The sequence below is a fragment of the Salvelinus alpinus genome, chromosome 18 (genome assembly GCF_045679555.1).
Source record: "Salvelinus alpinus chromosome 18, SLU_Salpinus.1, whole genome shotgun sequence".
In the NCBI taxonomy this organism is placed as follows: Eukaryota; Metazoa; Chordata; class Actinopteri; order Salmoniformes; family Salmonidae; genus Salvelinus; species Salvelinus alpinus.
This window is the reverse complement of record NC_092103.1, coordinates 764738-784331: the sequence shown is the minus strand read 5'-3', so window position 1 is coordinate 784331 and position 19594 is coordinate 764738. Positions and strand designations below refer to the sequence as shown.

Genomic DNA, 19594 nt, shown 5'->3' with positions numbered 1-19594 from the left:
GATTGGAGTCCACCTGTGGTAAATTCAATTTTTTGGACATGATTTGTAAAGGCACACACCTGTCTATATAAGGTCCCACAGTTGACAATGCATGTCAGAGCAAAGAAAAAGCCATGAGGTCAAAGGAATTGTCCGCAGATGGGTTGGGTTAAATGCGGAAGACACATTTCAGTTGAAGGCATTCAGTTGTACAACTGACTAGGTATCCCCCTTTCCCTTTAGCGCTCCAAGACAGGATTGTATCGAGGCACAGATCTGGGGAAGGGTACCAAAAGCTTTCTGCAGCATTGAAGGTCCTCAAGAACGCAGTGGCCTCCATCATTCTTAAATGGAAGAAGTTTGGAACCACCAAGACTCTGACTAGAGCTGGCAGCCCGGCCAAATTGAGAAATCGGGGGAGAAGGGCCTTCGTCAGGGAGGTGACCAAGAACCCAATGGTCACTCTGACAAAGCTTCAGAGTTCCTCTGTGAAGATGGGAGAACCTTGCAGAAGGACAACCATCTCTGCAGCACTCCACCAATCAGGCATTTTTGGTAGAGTGGCCAGATGGAAGCCATTCCTCAGTAAAAGGCACATGACAGCCTGCTTGGAGTTTGCTAAAAGGCACATAAAGGACTCTCAGACAATGAGAACAAGATTCTATGATCTGATGAAACCAAGATTGAACTCTTTGGCCTGAATGCCAAGCGTCACGTCTGGAGGAAACCAGGCACCGCTCATCACCTGGCCAATAACATCCCTCGGTGAAGCATGGTGGTCGCAGCATCATGAAGTGAGGGTGTTTTTCAACGGCAGGGAGTGGGAGACCAGTCAGAATCAAGGGAAAGGTGAACGGAGCAAAGTATAGAGAGATCCTTGATGAAAACCTAATCCAGAGCGCTCAGGACCTCAGACTGGGGCGAAGGTTCACCTTCCTACAGGACAATGACCCTAATCACACAGCCAAGACAACACATGATTGGCTTAGGGACAAGTCTCTGAATGTCTTTGAGTGGCCCAGCCAGAGCCTGGACTTGAACCCATTCAAACATCTCTGGAGAGACCTGAAAATAACTGTGCAGCGACGCTCCCCATCCAACCAGACAGAACATGAGAGGATCTGCAGAGAAGAATGGTTGAAACTCCCCAAATACAGGTGTGCCAATCTTGTAGCATCATACCATGAAGGCTCGAGGCTGTAATTGCTGTCAAAGGTGCTTCAACAAAGTACTGAGTAAAGGGTTCTGAATGCTCATGTAAATGTTTCCGGTTTTTATATGTAATGAATTTGCGAGAAATTCTAAAAACCTGTTTTTGCATTGTCATTCTGGGGTATTGTGTGTAGATTGTGGATTTTTTATTTTATCCATTTTAAAATAAGGCTGTAATGTAACAAAATGTGGGAAAAGTTAAGGGGTCTGAATAGGCTGCTGGACATGCTGTTGGACAGGAACAATCATTAATGCAAGCATATTGGCTTATTGCGGGCATATTGTTTGAATATGTGCATCCGTAGACGCCATGTACCAAATTTGGCACTGATCAGTCGAGCGGTTCTGGAGAAGAAGACATTTAAAGTAGTCTGTATCATAAATAATTGTCTCAAATTGTCTAAAATATTGTATGATCTGTTTAATTTTTAGTTGTGATATTTGGCAAGCATGGTAAGGAGTACAGAAGTAGCGCATCCTAGGGCAATATGTCCAATTTGTGCTGATGGTGGCACAGCTTGCAGCTTTAATTTTCCTTGCATTTCCCTCCTACTCCCAGGGCAGGCCAGGAGAGAGAGGGCCTGATGCTGTACCTGGCCTTCCAGGAGCAGAGGTAGCCACTTACAGTACACATGCATGTACACACACACACAAGTACACAACAACAACAACATAAATATGTTCCCTTTTCTCTCTAAATCACAGGGTTTCCCTGGAGACATTGGGCCTCCTGGAGAGAATGGCTTAGAAGGCCCAAATGTGAGTAAATAACTTTTGTTCTTTTTGGGATCTGTTGAATGTTAGTATGACCCACATGAAAAAATACTAATGCATACTATGGTATAAATACTGTAGTATTACTGCAGACTAGTATTGTTTTTGCAAACATTTTGCAGACATTGCATACAGTTTACTAAAGTATAAATACTGCACTATTACCATAGTTAAAAAACTATAGTATTTCAGGCATATCTGTAGTATTTACTATTGGGTTTTTGATTTATTATCTTTGACATAGAAGTGGGGGCTTCTACAAATACTAAAAGAGCAAACTTTCCATAACCTGTTTGTAGGTAGGACTGCAGTCTGAACCGCTTGTTCAGCGCTTCTGCTCTTTTCTGTAACCTGTATAGAACACAATATATGTTCTATACTCAAGGTTGGGTAGGTTACTTTCTAAATGTAATTCGTTACAGTTAGTAGTTACCTGTCCAAAATTCTAATCAGTAACGTAACTTTTGGATTACCCAAACTCAGTAACATAATCGGATTACATTCAGTTACTTTTAGATTACTTTCCCATTAAGAGGCATTAGAAGAAGACAACAATTTATGTTACCAATTGAACAACATCTATTGCAGATTAAATCATTGTTAAAGTTTACATAGCTGGCCATTTATGGATGTTACATTTTACTTGATGGGTTGTGTATGCTTCTTCTAACCCATCGCTTTCTACTACATATAGTAATATGTTTAAATTATATCTTTACATTAATATATGTAATTTATAAGTCCAAAAATGGATGTAGAAACTACAGATTTCTCCTTTAAATTGATCAAAAGTCTGCAAGTTTGAGCATGTGTCCATTAGGCCTATGGATTTTTTTTTTTTATCAGCTTAAATTAGATTGAGCAATAAAAGCCCCACTTTTATTCCATAGGCTGGGGATCTGCACAATGCAGCTGTTGCAAGAGCGCATTTTTCACTGGCTGTCCACTGGTTTCGAAAACAATGATTGATAGGCAGCTTAAAGTTCTTGAATTCAACCCTTATTGGGTTCAAATGCACATTTCGATTGGTGAACAGCCATCCACAACAACCACAATCCGTAAGGCGCAAATAGCTAAATGAGAGAGCAGCATTGTGATTCACATCAATGCGCTATGTAGATATCAATAATAAGTCATTTCCTTATCGCCTTTAGATGTTTGATCATCTTTGGATGCCGACAGCAGTCGCACCATTGGAAGACATAGCTACAAAAGCCTATTCCTGCTCTTTTCCCACAATCCATGAAACAAATTTGGTGTGTCATTTTTATCTTAACCTTTATTTAACTAGGCAAGTCAGTTAAGAACAAATTCTTATTTACAATGACAGCCTTCCAGGGAACAGTGGTTTAACTGCCTTGTTCAGGGGCAGAAAGACAGATTTTTATCTTGTCAGCTCGGGATTCGATCCAGCAATCCTTCGGTTACTTGCCAAACTTTCTAACCCCTAGGCTATCTGCCACCCCAAAAGTAGTCACAAAACGTTGTCATAAAGTAGTCAGTAGTAACAAAACGTCATCATAGTGGTCTCTGACTTGTGGTCAGACTCGCAGAGGTGGAACAAACTTAAACTTGTGCCTTTTTTCAATGCTGATTTGAATGTCATTGAGAGCAGAGAATCAAACTCTCTAATCCTCTAGTTTTTCAAAAGTGTCTGTAATCTGATTTAAAAAAAAATGTTGCTGGTAACAGATGCCAGTTTCTTGTAATCCCTTACATGTAAGAGATGTTACTCCCCAACCCTGTCTATACTTGGCATGTAGGTTTCTCACTCATGGGTGGCACAAGTTAGAATATGAGGGTTGGGAATGGGTGGGGAATATGCAAATTGAATGCTGTAGTAGTACAATAGTTAAAAGATTTATTAGTATTTAAACACTACAGAGTGTTTTTGTGGATAATACTGTAGTATTGTATATTAAGTACTACACATGATCGAGGGATACTACAGTTAAACAATAAGGCCAGAGGAGGTGTGGTATATGGCCAATATACCACGGTTAAGGGCTGTTCTTATACACAATGCAAAGCTGAGTGCCTGGACACAGTCCTTAGCCGTGGTATATAGGCCAAATACCATAAAACCCAGAGGTTCCGTATTGCTATTATAAATGGACTACCAACATAATTAGAGTAAACGAGTAATGTTGCATCATAACCGTGGTCTATTGTCTGATATACCACAGCTTTCAGCCAATCAGTATCCAGGACCCAAACTACCTGGTTTATAATGTATAGTATTCTACAGTATACTACTCTGCCCTACAAAGCAAAAAGGCAGTAACTGTTCAGGTGTGGAACTGAGAAAAATTACTTTTATTTACTTTGGTTTCACAGTAACTTTATGCAGTTACTGCTAACATGACCCCGATTTTCTCCAAAACACAATTACAATAGAGGCAGGATACTTGTCCAACTCATTTTCGACCTAATTAGCAGTTACTGCCCATTTGCTTGGTAAAGCAATACAGGTATCTACAGTTTACTACAGAATTAAATTTTTTAGATGTACTTTTAAATGACTAAAACCAAATCTAAACGGTCTAGAAATTATAATGGACCTACATTTATACAATTTACTGAATGTGCACAGCTCGCTAATAATCACCGGAAGTAAAGCTAGACAGTCAGGAAGTATGGAAAATTCAAAAAATGAAGGATATTTTACCTTTATTTAACTAGGCAAGTCAGTTAAGAACAAATTCTTATTTTCAATGATGGCCTAGGAACAGTGGGGTAACTGCCTTGCTCAGGGGCAGAACAACAGATTTTTACCTTGTCAGCTCGGGGATTCAATCTTGCAACCTTTCGGTTACAAGTCCAATGCTTTAACCACTAGGCTACCTGCCTCCCCAGGATAGAGGACTATATTATGCAAATGTTTATGCCGAGGAAATATAACACATTTTCAGTGCGGCCCGACGGACCTTGTTGAAGACCAAATGCAGCCCCCAGGGCGAAATTAGTTTGACACCCCTGTTCTACAGTAAGAACTACACGATCAACATATAGTAAGAACTACACGATTGGATACTACAGTGTGTAGTATAGTATACTACAAAATTCAATACTAAGTAGTACTACGCATGATCGAGGGATACTACAGGGTGGAGTATAGTATCTACAGTATGCTACAGGTTACTACAGAAATCTATAGAATTCTCGATTAAGTACTGTAGTATTCTATAGAAAACTGAAGTATTCTTTCATGGGGGGAGACACAGTAGGTGATGAGCATGAAGAAGTGCCTGCTTTTGGTTATGATACTGCACATTCTGCCTTTGTAAAATGTTTTGTAATGTCCTGCAGGGAAAGCCAGGAGTGAGGGGGTTGCCTGGTCCTAGAGGGGTGCCCGGGCTAGAGGTACAGTATGATATGATACAGCAGCTTGTTTTATGCCAGGGGTGGGCAACCCCAGTCCATGAGTTCTGCTGTCCCGGTGGTTTTTATTGCTCTCTGTGGTTTTACTGACCCTGTTGCTGATTGGCTGGGGTCATGTTCAGTAGTCACAAAATGCTACAAGGACTGGAGTTGTGCACCACTGCTCCTGAAACAACCGTGAGGACAACCAGCTCCATATACATGTTGTGTCCTATTTATAATGCACTTCTTTTCACCAAGGGCATATGTCACAAGTATATTGTGCCATTTGGGATGCAGCCACAGTAACTGTGTTTCATTTTAATAAAAGATAAACGCTAATGACATTATCACTGTTTTCAGGGAGATGAGGGCCCACTTGGACCACTGGGTCTGACAGGACTGGAGGTGAGTGGTGATTGGATGAAAGGGGAAGTGAAGATAGCGGGGATCATTGTGGCTGCCTGTTTTTTATTTTTAACTGAGCTTTTTATCTCAGCACAGCCCCTCTGGCTCCGGTAACTCACACTCGCTTCTCACTGCGCTATGGAATAAATATGTGCACGTGCCTTCGGAAAGTATTCAGACCCCTTGACTTTTTCCACATTTGTGACCCGTTTCAGGAAGCTAGACATATGTCGCGGGTCACTACTTCACAGGAGAGCCGTTTGAACGTTAACTCTTTTTTTAAATCAAAATGCTTTTTTAGGCAGAAATGCCTTCTCGAACATTTGAACTTTCATGTGCCTTAACAAAATTGTATGCCATCTGTAAGTATGAATAAAATTGTTAAATTACGAGCCTAGTTGGTTTAGCCACAGAAAAAGTCAGCAACCTCCCCACTAGCCATAATTGGCTGAGATAATGATTTGGCTGGACATGCCGAGAGATGAGTTTGGATTTGTCTGCCATATAGCACCCGTCTGTCTATTTGAGCTGGTCAGTATGTCTAGGTAATCCTGTCTAACGCGGCTTTTAAAAAAATGTATCATGTAGTAAAACTGCATATGTAACGATCTGGGTGTCGTGGGTGTGAAGTCAGGCGCAGGAAACAGAGAGTTCAAGGTAGTGCTCTTTAATGCACACACGGCGGACATAGGCCACCCCACGAAACACTGGGTGCTAAAAAACAAATGCCCCAAACACGGGGACTTAAACAGTCCAGCAAAATCCACGAACAGGAACAAACACGTTGGTCTCCAACATACACAAATGTTACAACAAACAATCCCGCACAAAGAAACAGGCGGGCCGGCTGACTAATAAAGCCCAACTAATCACCACATAACAGGTGTAACCAATAAACAGACAAGGAGGGGGAGGAAAGAATCAGTGGCAGCTAGTAGGCCAGCGACGACGACCGCCGAGTGCCACCCGGACGGGAAGGGGAGCCACCTTCGGTCGGAGTCGTGACAGCATAAGTGTTCCTCTCCACTTTCTGGAGGTCTGAGTTTTTAAATCAGTGGAATTCGAGTGTGATAGCTAAGGAGATGCAGAAAACACCTGTTTGCGGATAACATCTTCAAACTAAGGGCAACCATGGCATTGGACAGGAGACGCGTCCTTCCATGAATGATGTATACGGACGGGTAAGATAGTCTAGCTAGCTACATTGTCAGATATTGCACATTTCTAATTTCGACAGAAAGTTGTTTAATTTCAAGTTAGTGTACTGTTAGCTAGCTACTGTTACGTTATGATCTTATTATTCATAGCTCAGAGCCATTTGCTTGGCTAGCTATAGCCTAATGTTAGCTAGCTAACATTGAACCTGGTTGGTTAGCTACCTGCAGATTCATGCAGGGTAGTAACATCATGGGATTATGGTTCATTGTTTAACTAGCCAGCTACATGTCTTAACAAAAGAGTCCACTATGCAAGTAACCATTTCGGGTGTGTTCGTAAATACAGTATTGCCATCTACTCTGATTTCTGAGCACTCTTGCAAAAAAGCAGAATTAAATTGTTGCCAGCAGCACAGTTACAGTCACCAACACTCTAGATAACATGAAAACAGACTAACCAGCTCTGCTAGGGCAAGTAAAATGGTCAGAGTGGGGTGTTTTCTCATTTGGTATCCACCCCCCCACCTCCTCCTTCCTTCCCCATGGGCTAGGTCCGTCTTTCCCATGGGCTAGGTCCGTCTGTGCACGGCTCTGCAGCCCATCCCATGCCCCCTGCCCTCGTGCCTTGAACCTCGCACGCTTTCAGTGGATACAGCTGGAGAACTGCAAGGCAATCCCATTGTGCGCCATGACCAATAGGACCAATATATATTGTCCTGCTAATAACAGGGTTAATAATATATCTGTGAGAATGTCTAAGGGGCTTTTATATAATTCTAAATGTATAATAATTACAATCACTTTGTTTAAAAAATTTCATTTTGGAGATTATTTATTTTTCAAATATCGTAAAATGAGCGAGAAAAAGGCCATTCTTGAACATGGGGTGAGACATTGTTACTAATTTGTAAATAAAGCCAGTTTGCTATTTAGAATGATATATTTCTGTTTTTAGAGGGAGAGAAACCAAAAACCTACAGTCATCTCATGGGTCTCCCAGTCGAGGCCAGCACGGGTATTGAACCAGCATTTGTAGAAACACAGCTTGCACTACTATGCTGTGTCTTAGACCATTGCACCACTCAGGCACTGAGTGACTCATCGGGAGTGGGCCACACAACTACAGTAAGAGCAAAATAATCCTAATAAGATAATAAAACCTTAGCGTAACAACAGTTTTAGTAAGTAATACTGAAGTCGTGCACAATTATCAGTTTCTATTTAGGTTGATGTCGCCCATTCATTGTCAGTTAGAGACACAGTAGGACCCAAAAGCATAATCAGTGCTCTAACTCCCCCTTGCGCTGGTCTGATTCAATGAAGTGGTGACGCAGGGTACCATACTAAACCACAAGTTACCTCTAAGTTCTGCAGCATGATCGCAAAACTTTTAGTGGAGCAACCACTGTATGCCTTTCCAAATCATGTCAAATCAATTGAACGTACCACGGGTGGACTCCAATCAAGTTTTAGAAACATTTCAAGGCTGATCAATGGAAACAGGATGTACCTGAGCTCAATTTCAAGTCTCATAGCAGTGGGTCTGAATACTTATGTCAATAAGTTATTTCTGTTTTATTTGTAATACATTTGCAAACATTTCTAAAAAACCTGTTTTCGCTTTGTCATTAAGGGATATAGTTTGTAGATTGATGAGGAAAAAATATAATTTAATCCATTTTAGAATAAGGCTGTAACGTAACAAAATGTGGAAAAAGTCAAGGGGTCTAAATACTTTCCGAATTCACTGTATGTGACCTGCTGGGACTGTTACCACTAGACCACAGGCTCTACACATTGAGTGGTTTTCTTTGTTGTCATACAGTAGATGACTGGTACATTAGTACAATGAGGGTCAACGGTGGGCTATGTGTTTTGTTCAGGGTAGAGTCGGCATGAAGGGCTTCCCTGGGAAGATCGGAACGGATGGAGTGAAGGTGAGGACAGCTGTGAATTACCTCACATCCTTGACCTTTTCATACATTGATGCTGACTTTTTACTCCAGTCGCACACACGCAGTGAGCAGAAGCTGTCTATGAGAAATTGGCAATTTATTTACGCTGATACAAATTTAGATTAGTAAAATGTTGCCTTTTTATATCTTGCTCCAGTAATTATTACATTCAATATGCTATATGGAATATAAAATACATTATACTGTTCAGCATGCTTGCTATCGATTTTGGGTATTCTTCCTTGTAGGTACAGTAAAAAATAAGTAACGTGCTATTTGTTCTCTTAGGGAGAGCTTGGTATCATCGGGAAGGTTGGAGGCGTGGGTGAAAGGGTACGAGTTTTCGCAAACGCCTAGTGTTATGGCCACTTGGTTGTTTTATTATTAACACAATAATACTAATGTTAATATTAACTCCCTTTCTGGCTCTTTCTGTGTTGTTTCACAGGGCCTGGTTGGCTTTATTGGTCCTGTTGGAGAGACTGGATTGGCAGGGGAGAAGGTAAGACACCCCCATCTCTCATCTGTTATTGGGTGTTTATTTTGGGTGTACATGTGTGTGCCTGCCTGCATAGGGGTGTATGTCTGTGATCACCATGGTGCATTTGAGTGTCTGAGTTCCAATGTCTGACCATTATCTAATAGTCCTGTATGTGTGTGCCCTATAAACAGAAAATAAAAATAAAAAGAAGTGGATTCAACGTACAATTGTAAGGCAACCGACTTCAATAGGATTGTGAGTTTGCTGTACTTTGTTGATCAAATGTTGAGCCAACTCACAATCCTACAGAAGGCTTGACTGACAACATGAAAAGGATACGTGGTTATCGACATGGCCGGAAGGCGTGTTTTGTAATGATTCTGAACGGTCTTATAGCTAGCAACAATGACAAGAAGCTGTCATGTGGGGAATCGTAAGTGACTCGTTTCTGCTAGTTTTATATCGTTCTTGATACCATCTCTTGTTTTGAGGTGTTTTGACTGATGTCATGTCTATGCTAATATGGCTAAAGTGTGCTAACTAGCAAAGCAACAACTGTGCTCATTGTGCAAATGTATTTATGTTTTCAATAAACCTTTGGAGACAAAATATAGTTAACATTTTGCCGACAATCTAAGCCAACCCTTCTGTTTTGTCCCATAGTTGTGCATGCGCCAGTTTTGTTGTTAAACAACCAACCGGTCTATTGCAGCTGGCTGCCTTACTAGTGATGTTACGTTTGATACAGGAGCTCCAAGTTATGCATCGAAACTGCTAAGCATTTTACTTCGAAGCAGTGTGCTGACGCTTGTATCATTTTATCAGAAGCACGTGATCGATTCCCGAAGCTTAGTTTAGTAGAACAATCACCTGATTGGTTCGGTTTCGGTAGAAGACTATCCTAAGGCTATCCTTCGACCGGTAAGGCTATCCTGTGTGTGTGACGTCATCTATAATAATTTGGCTGTTCTAAATTCTTTTGACTAGCAGGTGCCATTAGTGTGTTGATCAAAGCCTCGAGTAATGAACCTATTTGACACAATTGGCTCAATGTTCAAGCGTCGTTGCCCCATCACTATGCCTTACAATTGTATGTTGATTCAAACCTCAATGCTGGTTTGCAAAGTTATGTGTAATTCCTATTTGAGACTACCTAAATCCTATAAACTGGAACATTCATCTCAGTAACGGGTGCAAAAAGTCAAACTACTAACAGGTTGGATTAGTTTAGATTTTTTATTTATACTGCACAAAAATATAAACTCAACATGCAAGCATTTTCAAAGATTTTACTGAGTTACAGTTCATATAAGGAAATCAGTCAATTGAAATCAATTCATTAGGACCTAATCTATGGATTTCACATGACTAGGAATACAGATATGCATATGTTGGTCACAGATACAGTACCTTAAAGGTAGGGGCGTGGATCAGAAAACCAGTTAATATCGGTTGTGACCACCATTTGCCTCATGCAGTGCGACACATGTCCTTCACATAGAATTGATCAGGCTGTTGATTGTGGCCTGTGGAATGTTGTCCCACTCCTCTTCAATGGCTGTGCAAAGTTGCTGGATATTAGTGGGACCTGGAATACGCTGTCCTACTCATCAATACAGAGCATCCCAAACATGCTCATTGGGTGTCATGTCTGGTAATTATGCAAGTCATGGTAGAACTGGGACATGTCAGATTTCAAGAATTGTGTACAGATCTTTGTGACATTGGGCAGTGCATGCTGGAACATGAGTTGATGGCTGCGGATGAATGTCACGGCAATGTGCCTCAGGAGCTCAACTTGCCATCGATAAAATGCTATTTTATTCATTGTCCGTAGCTTATACATGCCATACCATAACCCCACCGCCACCACGGGGCACACTGGTCACAACGAGTTCTCTAAAATGACGTTGGAGGCGGCTTAAGGTAGAGAAATCAACCTTAAATGATCTGACAACAGCTCTGGTGAACATTCCTGCAGTCAGCATGCCAATTGCACACTCCCTCAAAAGTTGAGACATTTTTGTCATTGGGTTGTGTGACATAACTGCACATTTTAGTGGCCTTGTATTGTCCCCAGCACAATGTGCACCTGTGTAATGATCATGTAGTTTAATCAGCTTCTTGATATGCCATCATCTTGGATTATCTTGGCAAAGGAGAAATGGTCACTAACAAGGATGTAAACAAAAACTAGAAAGAAATACGCTTTTTATGCATATGGAAAATTTCTTGGATCTTTTATTTCAGCTCATGAAACATGGGACCAACGCTTTACATGTTGCGTTTATATTTTTGTTCAGTGTGTGTTGTGTAGCATATGATTAAATCAACCAATCAATGTACAGTACATGCAAAAACGCAGGTATTGAAACCTACGATAGAACATGCTGGGAAATGTGATGATGACGGGTGTGGTTTTGAGAAAACATACATTTGGAATTTCACTCAACAAGCTTGTTCAAATGCAAACTTTCACTCCTTAGCTCAAGTTCTTGTTCTTCTGAAGTCCACACAACTCAGAGAATTAAGCTGATTAAGCAATGGTTAAGTTGGCGTGTTCACAGTGTATGATTGTGTGTGTTTTCTAGGGGGAACGAGGGGAGATGGGCCTGCCGGGACCTGCTGGAGAAAAGGGATCAATGGTAAGATAGAGATGTGTGATGCTTGTGAGGAGCCAGAGTATTTTGAGAGTCCAAGTGAGGGGGTACGAGGGGTGGGGCCCTCATAAAAGTGAAGTTGAAAGTCAGTCCTCTAAAATTGTTTATGTAATTCCCATGGGAATAAATGGTCCTATTGAGACCATGCATGTACGTACGCACACGCACGCACTCTCTCTCACACACACACACACACCCACACAAGATGTGTGTAAATGTCTAGCTGACAAAGTAACCTGGCCAGTTCAGAACTGCCATTATTGATGATCTCACATGAGTCGCTGAGGCAGCTGAAAACACGTCTGTCTGAACCGCAGCCAACAGGCATGTTACACACACACACACACACACACAGTAACAGAAACAGAAAACTGTAATTTATAGGGATATCTGGGGTATTATAAAGAGTAAAATACTCAAACGTTTTACAGTGGCATAGTGTAAATGATGGTGCATTGTGGGAAAATGTTGTGGGTGCTGTATTTCCAATGATACTGTAATTTCACCCCACAGAATACCGTACCTTTTGACCACTAGTGGATGCAACATATTTTGAGGCGTGCCTATTTGTTGCACCCGTGAATGAGAATGCTGTACGAATTTATCTTCTATGTGGTTTTATTCCCAGTTCAATTTAAAATGTATAGGAGACAGATTTGACTGGCAGCAAGTCTTAAAGTTTTAATGGTTGAGCATTTTGCCATGTCCTTTTTGCTGCCTTTTTGGAAGCCTTTGATAAAACCTCTAATGAGTCACAAACCCCGATCCGGGATCCCCCCCATCAAAAAGGCTGACTAGCATAGCCTAGCCTAAAGCCACAGGGATATCATATAATAAAATGTTCATGAAATCACAAGTCCAAGACACCAGATGAAAGATACACATCTTGTGAATCCAGCTATCATTTCTGATTTTTAAAATGTTTTACAGGGAAGACACAATATGTAAATCTATTAGCTAACCACGTTAGCAAAAGACACCACTTTTTTTACTCCACCAGTTTTTTACTCCATCAGTAGCTATCACTAATTCGACTAAATAAAGATATATATAGCCACTAACCAAGAAACAACTTCATAAGATGACAGTCTGATAACATATTTATGGTATAGCATATGTTTTTTTTGAAAAATGTGCATATTTCAGGTATAAATCACAGTTCTACATTGCAGCTGCAATCTGAAATAGCGTTGGAAGCAGCCGGAATAATTACAGAGACCGACGTCAATTACCAAAATACTCATCCTAAAACATTTCTGAAAAATACACAGCATACAGCAAATGAAAGACCAACATCTTGTGAATCCAGCCAATATTTCAGATTTTTCAAGTGTTTTACAGCAAAAACACAATATAGCATTATATTAGCTTACCACCATAGCCAGAAACACAAGCAATTTACCAGCAGCACAGGTTAGCGATCGTAACAATACAGCAAAAGATATATAATTTTTTACTAACCTTGATATACTTCATCAGATGACAGTCCTGTAACATCATATTACACAATGCATATAGGTTTTGTTCGAAAATGTGCATATTTAGCAGTACAAATCGTTGTTATTCAATGTGATCAGTGGCAACAGGTCATGCATTCTGGCCGGCGCCATCTTGGAAAGGCACCTAAGTTTACGATTATTTATCGATTAGATTGACTAAAAAAATACAGGTTGGACAGCTAATGAAAGATGCATTAGTTATTAATGCAACCGCTGAGTTAGATTTTTTAAATTAACGTTACTAGACATACAGTGTGCGTTACAGCCAGACTAGTGCTGCAATAATGGCCGACAAATGCGTTTACATTTTTCCACATAAATACGGAATAAAATCATAAATAGCTCTTACTTTTGGACGAGCTTCCATCAGAATCTTGGGCAAGGTGTCCTTTGTCCAAAAGAATCGTTGCTTTGTTGTAAAACGTCCTCTTCAACTTCGGAACTAGCAGCTAACAATAGCTACGTGGCACACACATGTCCAAATCCTCAAAGCGCAATACTACGAAAATTCCGAAAATAGCAATATACTCGCATAAACTGATATAAATCGGTTTAAAATAACTTCGTTATGATGTTTCTAACACCTATATCGAATTAAATCACAGACGGATATATCTTAGGCCGATAACGAGAGCTTTTGAGCATGCCATTCTGATGTCCTCTCTTGCGTCTTGACGAGCGTCCAAAAGAACGGACATGTCACTCCATGGCCTTTTATAAACTCTGAGAAATACGTAGAGACTCCATTCCACTTCTCATTGGTTACTGACATCCAGGGGAAGGCGGGTGCAGTTCATTTCGACCCATAGGGCACATACAGAGCTTTAAACTGATCTGAGAACAGAGCCTAGTTTTCAGACCTTCGCATGTCCTGTCATGATTTTCGCTGTAGAAAGAGTTCTGGTTCACCCACAGACATAATTCAAACGGTTTTAGAAACTAGAGATTGTTTTCTATCCAATAGTAATAATAATATGCATATTGTACGAGCAAGAATTGAGTACGAGGCAGTTTAATTTGGGAACGCAAAATGTCGAAGTTGAAACAGCACCCCCTGTATTCTCAAGAGGATAAAATGCTTCTAACCCCTTCTTATTAATGGTATCTGTTTCTTTTATACGTCTTACTACTCAAAAGTCATCTTTATTATATCTCCAAAAACTCCCGTGGCTTATTTTTCAAATTGTCATGTTTCGTTTCTAAATGTCTGCGCAAGAGTGAAGGTTTCCCGCGAGAGAGTAACGGTTCATGTGATTGGATGTTAATTATTTGACAAGGCTACATGTATTGGACATTGTGTTGTTATTTCACTGAACACTAGATGGTTTAATTTTATTTTTGGCAGTGAAACGAGGCTACTCAGGCAAGGAAAAAACTCACCCAAATGTATAGCCCCTTTGGAAAATATAAACGTACTGTTTTTAAATGTGAATCACATTTTGTTTGGCGTACCCCCGACGGCATTGCGCATACCCCTGGGGATACTCGTACCCCAGTTTGGGAATACCTGCTCTAGAGTGATGAATCCCGCTTCACCACCTGTCCGTCCGAGGGATGAATATGCAAGGAGAACACTACCTGCCTGAATACATAGTGCCAACTGTAAAGTTTGGTGGGTGAGAAATAATGGTCTGGCGCTGTTTTTCATGGTTAGGGCTAGGCCCATTAGTTCCAGTGAAGGGAATCATTAATGCTACAGCATACAAGACAATTCTGTGCTTCCAACTTTCTGGCAACAGTTTGGGGAAGGCTATTTCCTGTTTCAGCATGACAATGCCCCTGTTCACAAACCGAGGTCCACACAGAAATGGTTTGTCGAGTTCGGTGTGGAAGAACTTGACTGGCCTGCACAGTGCCCTGATCTCAACCCCATTGCACACCTTTGAGATGAATTGCAACGCCGACTGCGAGCCAGGCCTAATCGCCCAACATCAGTGCCCAACATCAGTAATGCTCTTGTAGCTGAATGGAAGCAAGTCCCGGCAGCAATGTGGAAGGCCTTCTAAGAAGAGTGGAGGCTGTTATAGCAGCAAAGGGGGGACCAACTCCATGCCCATGATTTTGGAATGAGATGTTCGAAGAGCAGTTGTCCATATACTTATGGTCATGTAGTGTAGGAGCGACTGCTAAATTACTAAAATGTGAATACAACTTCAGACACTTAACCTTTTGTTTGGTCTTCTTTCACGTTTTACAATTTTATTTAATTCCCATACCTGTTTCAGACATGCTTGAAAAGTTTCAAGACAGGAAAGACAGCAGACGGTTTAAAGTCCTTTCCTACATACTGTATCCCTGTCAGTCCTTAAAGAGAGAGTCCTTGCAAGGTTATGATGGTTTATGGGAAATTAAATGGTGCCTGACTTTATATAGGATGATATGTATGACCAGTCTGAGTGGATAATATGAATGGAAGTCAGCCATCAATCATGTTGAAACAGTTTCCTGGTTACCTGCTGATTGCAAAGGGAATCCTTTGGGGCTTGACTCGTGCATGAATATGAGGAGACTCTGTCAGCTGCACTAAAGCCTCTGGGGGGGGGGGGAAGCATAAGGGAAAACCTGACCTCTCTCTGTCTCTCTCTCTCCCCCTGATGCAACAGACATGTTCCCCACAGTGCGTTAATCACATTCATGTGACGAGGGACTCGTGTAACCAGCCACCACCATTACTTTCCCTATTCACTCTCACTGTGTGAATCCCCATCCATTTCCTACCCTCAATGACTGCTTGCCAATTGGCACCATAGTCTCTACATGCACTACTGTTGACCAGAGCAAGGTCATATGATATAGGTTGCCATTTGGGACACAGTCAATAAACCTTAACACCCTTCCTAGCATAACTGGGAGGAATAGTTTGTCATGAGTTTTAATGTACAGTGGCAAGAAACAGTATGTGAACCCTTTGGAGTTACCTGAATTTCTGCATACATTTGACATAAAATTTGATCTGATCTTCATCTAAGTCACAACAATAGACAAACTCAGTGTGCTTAAACTAATAACACACAAATTATTGTAATTGTCTTGTCTATATTGAATACATCATTTAAACATTCACAGTGTAGGTTGGAAAAAGTATGTGAATCCCTAGGACATTGACTTCTCCAAAAGCTAATTGGAGTCAGGAGTCAACTAACCTGGAGTCGAATCAATGAGATGAGATTGGAGATTTTGGTTAGAGCTGCCCTGCCCCATTAAAAAAAACACTCACAAAATTTGAGTTTGCTATTCACGAGAAACATTGCCTGATGTTAACCATGCCTCGAACAAAAGAGGTCTCAGAAGACCTCAAATTAAGAATTGTTGCCTTGCATAAAGCTGGAAAGGGTTATAAAAGTATGTCTAAAAGTCAGTCCACGGTGAGACAAATTGTTTATAAATGGAGAAATTACAGCACTGTTGCTACTCTCCCTAGGAGTGGCCGTCCTGCAAAGATGACTACAAGAGCACAGTGCAGAATGCTCAATGAGGTTCAGAAGAATCCTAGCATGTCAGCTAAAGACTTACAGAAATCTCTGGAACATGCTAACATCTCTGTTGATGAGTCTACAATACGTAAAACACTAAACAATAATGGTGTTCATGGGAGGACAACACGAAAGAAGCCACTGCTGTCCAGAAAAAACATTGCTGCACATTTGAAGTTCGCAAAAGTGCACCTGGATGTTCCGCAGCGCTACTGGCAAAATATTATGTGGACAGATGAAACTAAAGTTGAGTTTTTTGGAAGGAACACACAACACTATGTGTGGAGAAAAAAGGCACAGCACACCAACATCAAAACCTCATCCCAACTGTAAACTATGGTGAAGGGAGCATCATGGTTTGGGTCTGTTTGCTGCCTCAGGGCCTGGACAGCTTGCTATCATCGACGGAAAAATGTATTCCCAAGTTTATCAGGACATTTTGAGAATGTAAGGATATCTGTTCGCCAATTGAAGTTCAACAGAAGTTGGGTGATGCAATAGGACAACAACCCAAAAGACAGAAGTAATCAACAACAGAATGGCTTGAACAGAAGAAAATGTGCCTTCTGGAGTGGCCCAGTCAGAGTCCTGACCTCAATCCGATTGAGATGCTGTGGCATGACCTCGAGAGCGGTTCACACCAGACATCCCAAGAATATTGCTGAACTGAAACAGTTTTGTAAAGAGGAATGGTCCAAAATTCCTCCTGACCATTGTGCAGGTCTGATCCGCAACTACAGAAAACATTTGGTTGAGGTTATTGCTGCCGAAGGGAGGGTCAACCAGTTATTAAATCCAAGGGTTCACATACTTTTTCCAACCTGCACTGTGAATGGTTACTCGGTGTGTTCAATAAAGACATGAAAAATTATAATTGTTTGTGTGTTATTAGTTTAAGTGTTTGTCTATTGTTGTGATGATCAGATCAAATTTTATGACCAATTTATGCAGAAATCCAGGTATTTCTAAAGGGTTCACATACTTTTTCTTCCCACTGTATGTAAAAACTCAATTAGTCACTGGAATGTCACGTTGTAAAGTTCTATGGTACTAAATCAAATCAAAATCAAATACATTTTTATCTGTCACACGTGCCGAATACAGTGTTGGAAAAAGTACCCAATTGTCATACTTGAGTAAAAGTAAAGATACCTTAATAGAAAATGAATCAAGAAAAAGCGAGTCACCCAGTAAAATACTACTTGAGTAGTCTAAAAGTATTTGGTTTTAAATATACTTCAGTACCAAAAGTAAATGTCATTTTTGAAATGTACTTAAGTATCGAAAGTAAAAGTGTAAATAATGTCAAAGTCCTTATATTAAGCAAACGAGACGACACCATTTTCTTTTTATATATATTTACGGATAGCCAGGAGCATACTCCAACACTCAGACATCATTTACAAACAAAGCATTTGTGTTTAGTGAGTCCGTCAGATCAGAGGTAGGAGAGATGCCAGGGATGTTCTCTTAAGTGCGTGAATTGGACTTTCTGTCCTGCTGAGCATTCAAAATGTAATTTGTACTTTTGGGTGTAAGGGAAAATGTTTGGAGTTTCTTTAGAAATGTAGTGAAGTAAAAGTTGTCAAAAATATAAATAGTAAAGTGAAGTACGGATACCCCAAAAAACAACTTAAGTAGTACTTTAAAGTATTTTTTATTAAGTACTTTACACCACTGGCCGAATACAACCGTAAAATGCTTACTTACAAGCCCGTACTTCACAATACATTAGAACATAAGCTTCCTCAGTTTCAGAGCTGTCAGCAATAATCACAGTAAATTGTGTTTATGAATGCTTACCTTACAATAAACACACACACATCATAAGGTACACAGTAAATCCTGTGTCCTCCCAATTGGAAGTTTAACTATCTTTCTGCTCTTATTCTGATAGCTTGTTCCGTTGTTACAACTCGTATTAAGAATGGCTGATATGTAAAACTGTAACTACTGTGATAGTCTGCTATTGTCCTGTGCTGTCATCAAGTCGTTGAGTAGTTTATTAATCCCTCAGTGTGTCGTTGCTCTCTAAACAGGGTCACCAAGGGACACTAGGTGAAAGTGGGCCATCTGGTGAACCTGGAAGACCGGTAAGTCACCATCCATTCATTCACTCACACGATATATTGAATTAGCTATGGTCTTAGCATAGCTTGCTTCACATAATATTAGCTCTAGGCTAATGTTTGCAGGGATGAGCTGTGTCACGAGATCTAATGTTAAACATTTATGTTTGATCCATTATGATCAAAAATATAAAAGAATAGAATATGACTTTACCGTATGTCTTTAATGACATTTGACCCTGTTTGCTACAGTAGCTACTATATTGCAAGAACTGTAACATGCTACAGCAACTCTACAGCAAGTCTACAGCCTCTGTTGTTGAAGGGTTCTGAGGCTTATAGGACCTGGCTTCCCGCTGCTGGATTACCCTCCTGTCAGTCAAAACTCCAACACCTCCAACCAATTAGACGTACCCCCTGACCCTGTGATGTGTTTTGCCCTGGCCCTGTGCCGCCTCGCCGGGCTCACACAGTGCAGGGGTCCAGAGGAGAGCTCTAGAGGAGGCGGGGGGCCGCAGAGGCACCAAAACAAACATAAACAGAGGGCCTCAGAGGAGCAAGATTCCT

At 40.8% G+C, this 19594-nt stretch overlaps 1 protein-coding gene across 1 annotated transcript in view; it reads left to right on the top strand.

Moving 5' to 3' along the window:
* Nucleotides 1-19594, top strand: part of LOC139544466 (collagen alpha-1(XXVII) chain B-like) — a 205405-nt gene that overhangs the window by 94577 nt on the left and 91234 nt on the right. Inside the window, exons 19-27 of the mRNA XM_071351593.1 lie at nt 1751-1804; nt 1897-1950; nt 5275-5328; nt 5689-5733; nt 8774-8827; nt 9134-9178; nt 9294-9347; nt 11918-11971; nt 18998-19051. Coding sequence (XP_071207694.1) covers nt 1751-1804; nt 1897-1950; nt 5275-5328; nt 5689-5733; nt 8774-8827; nt 9134-9178; nt 9294-9347; nt 11918-11971; nt 18998-19051 — 468 coding nt within the window. The remainder of the gene's footprint in view (nt 1-1750; nt 1805-1896; nt 1951-5274; nt 5329-5688; nt 5734-8773; nt 8828-9133; nt 9179-9293; nt 9348-11917; nt 11972-18997; nt 19052-19594) is intronic.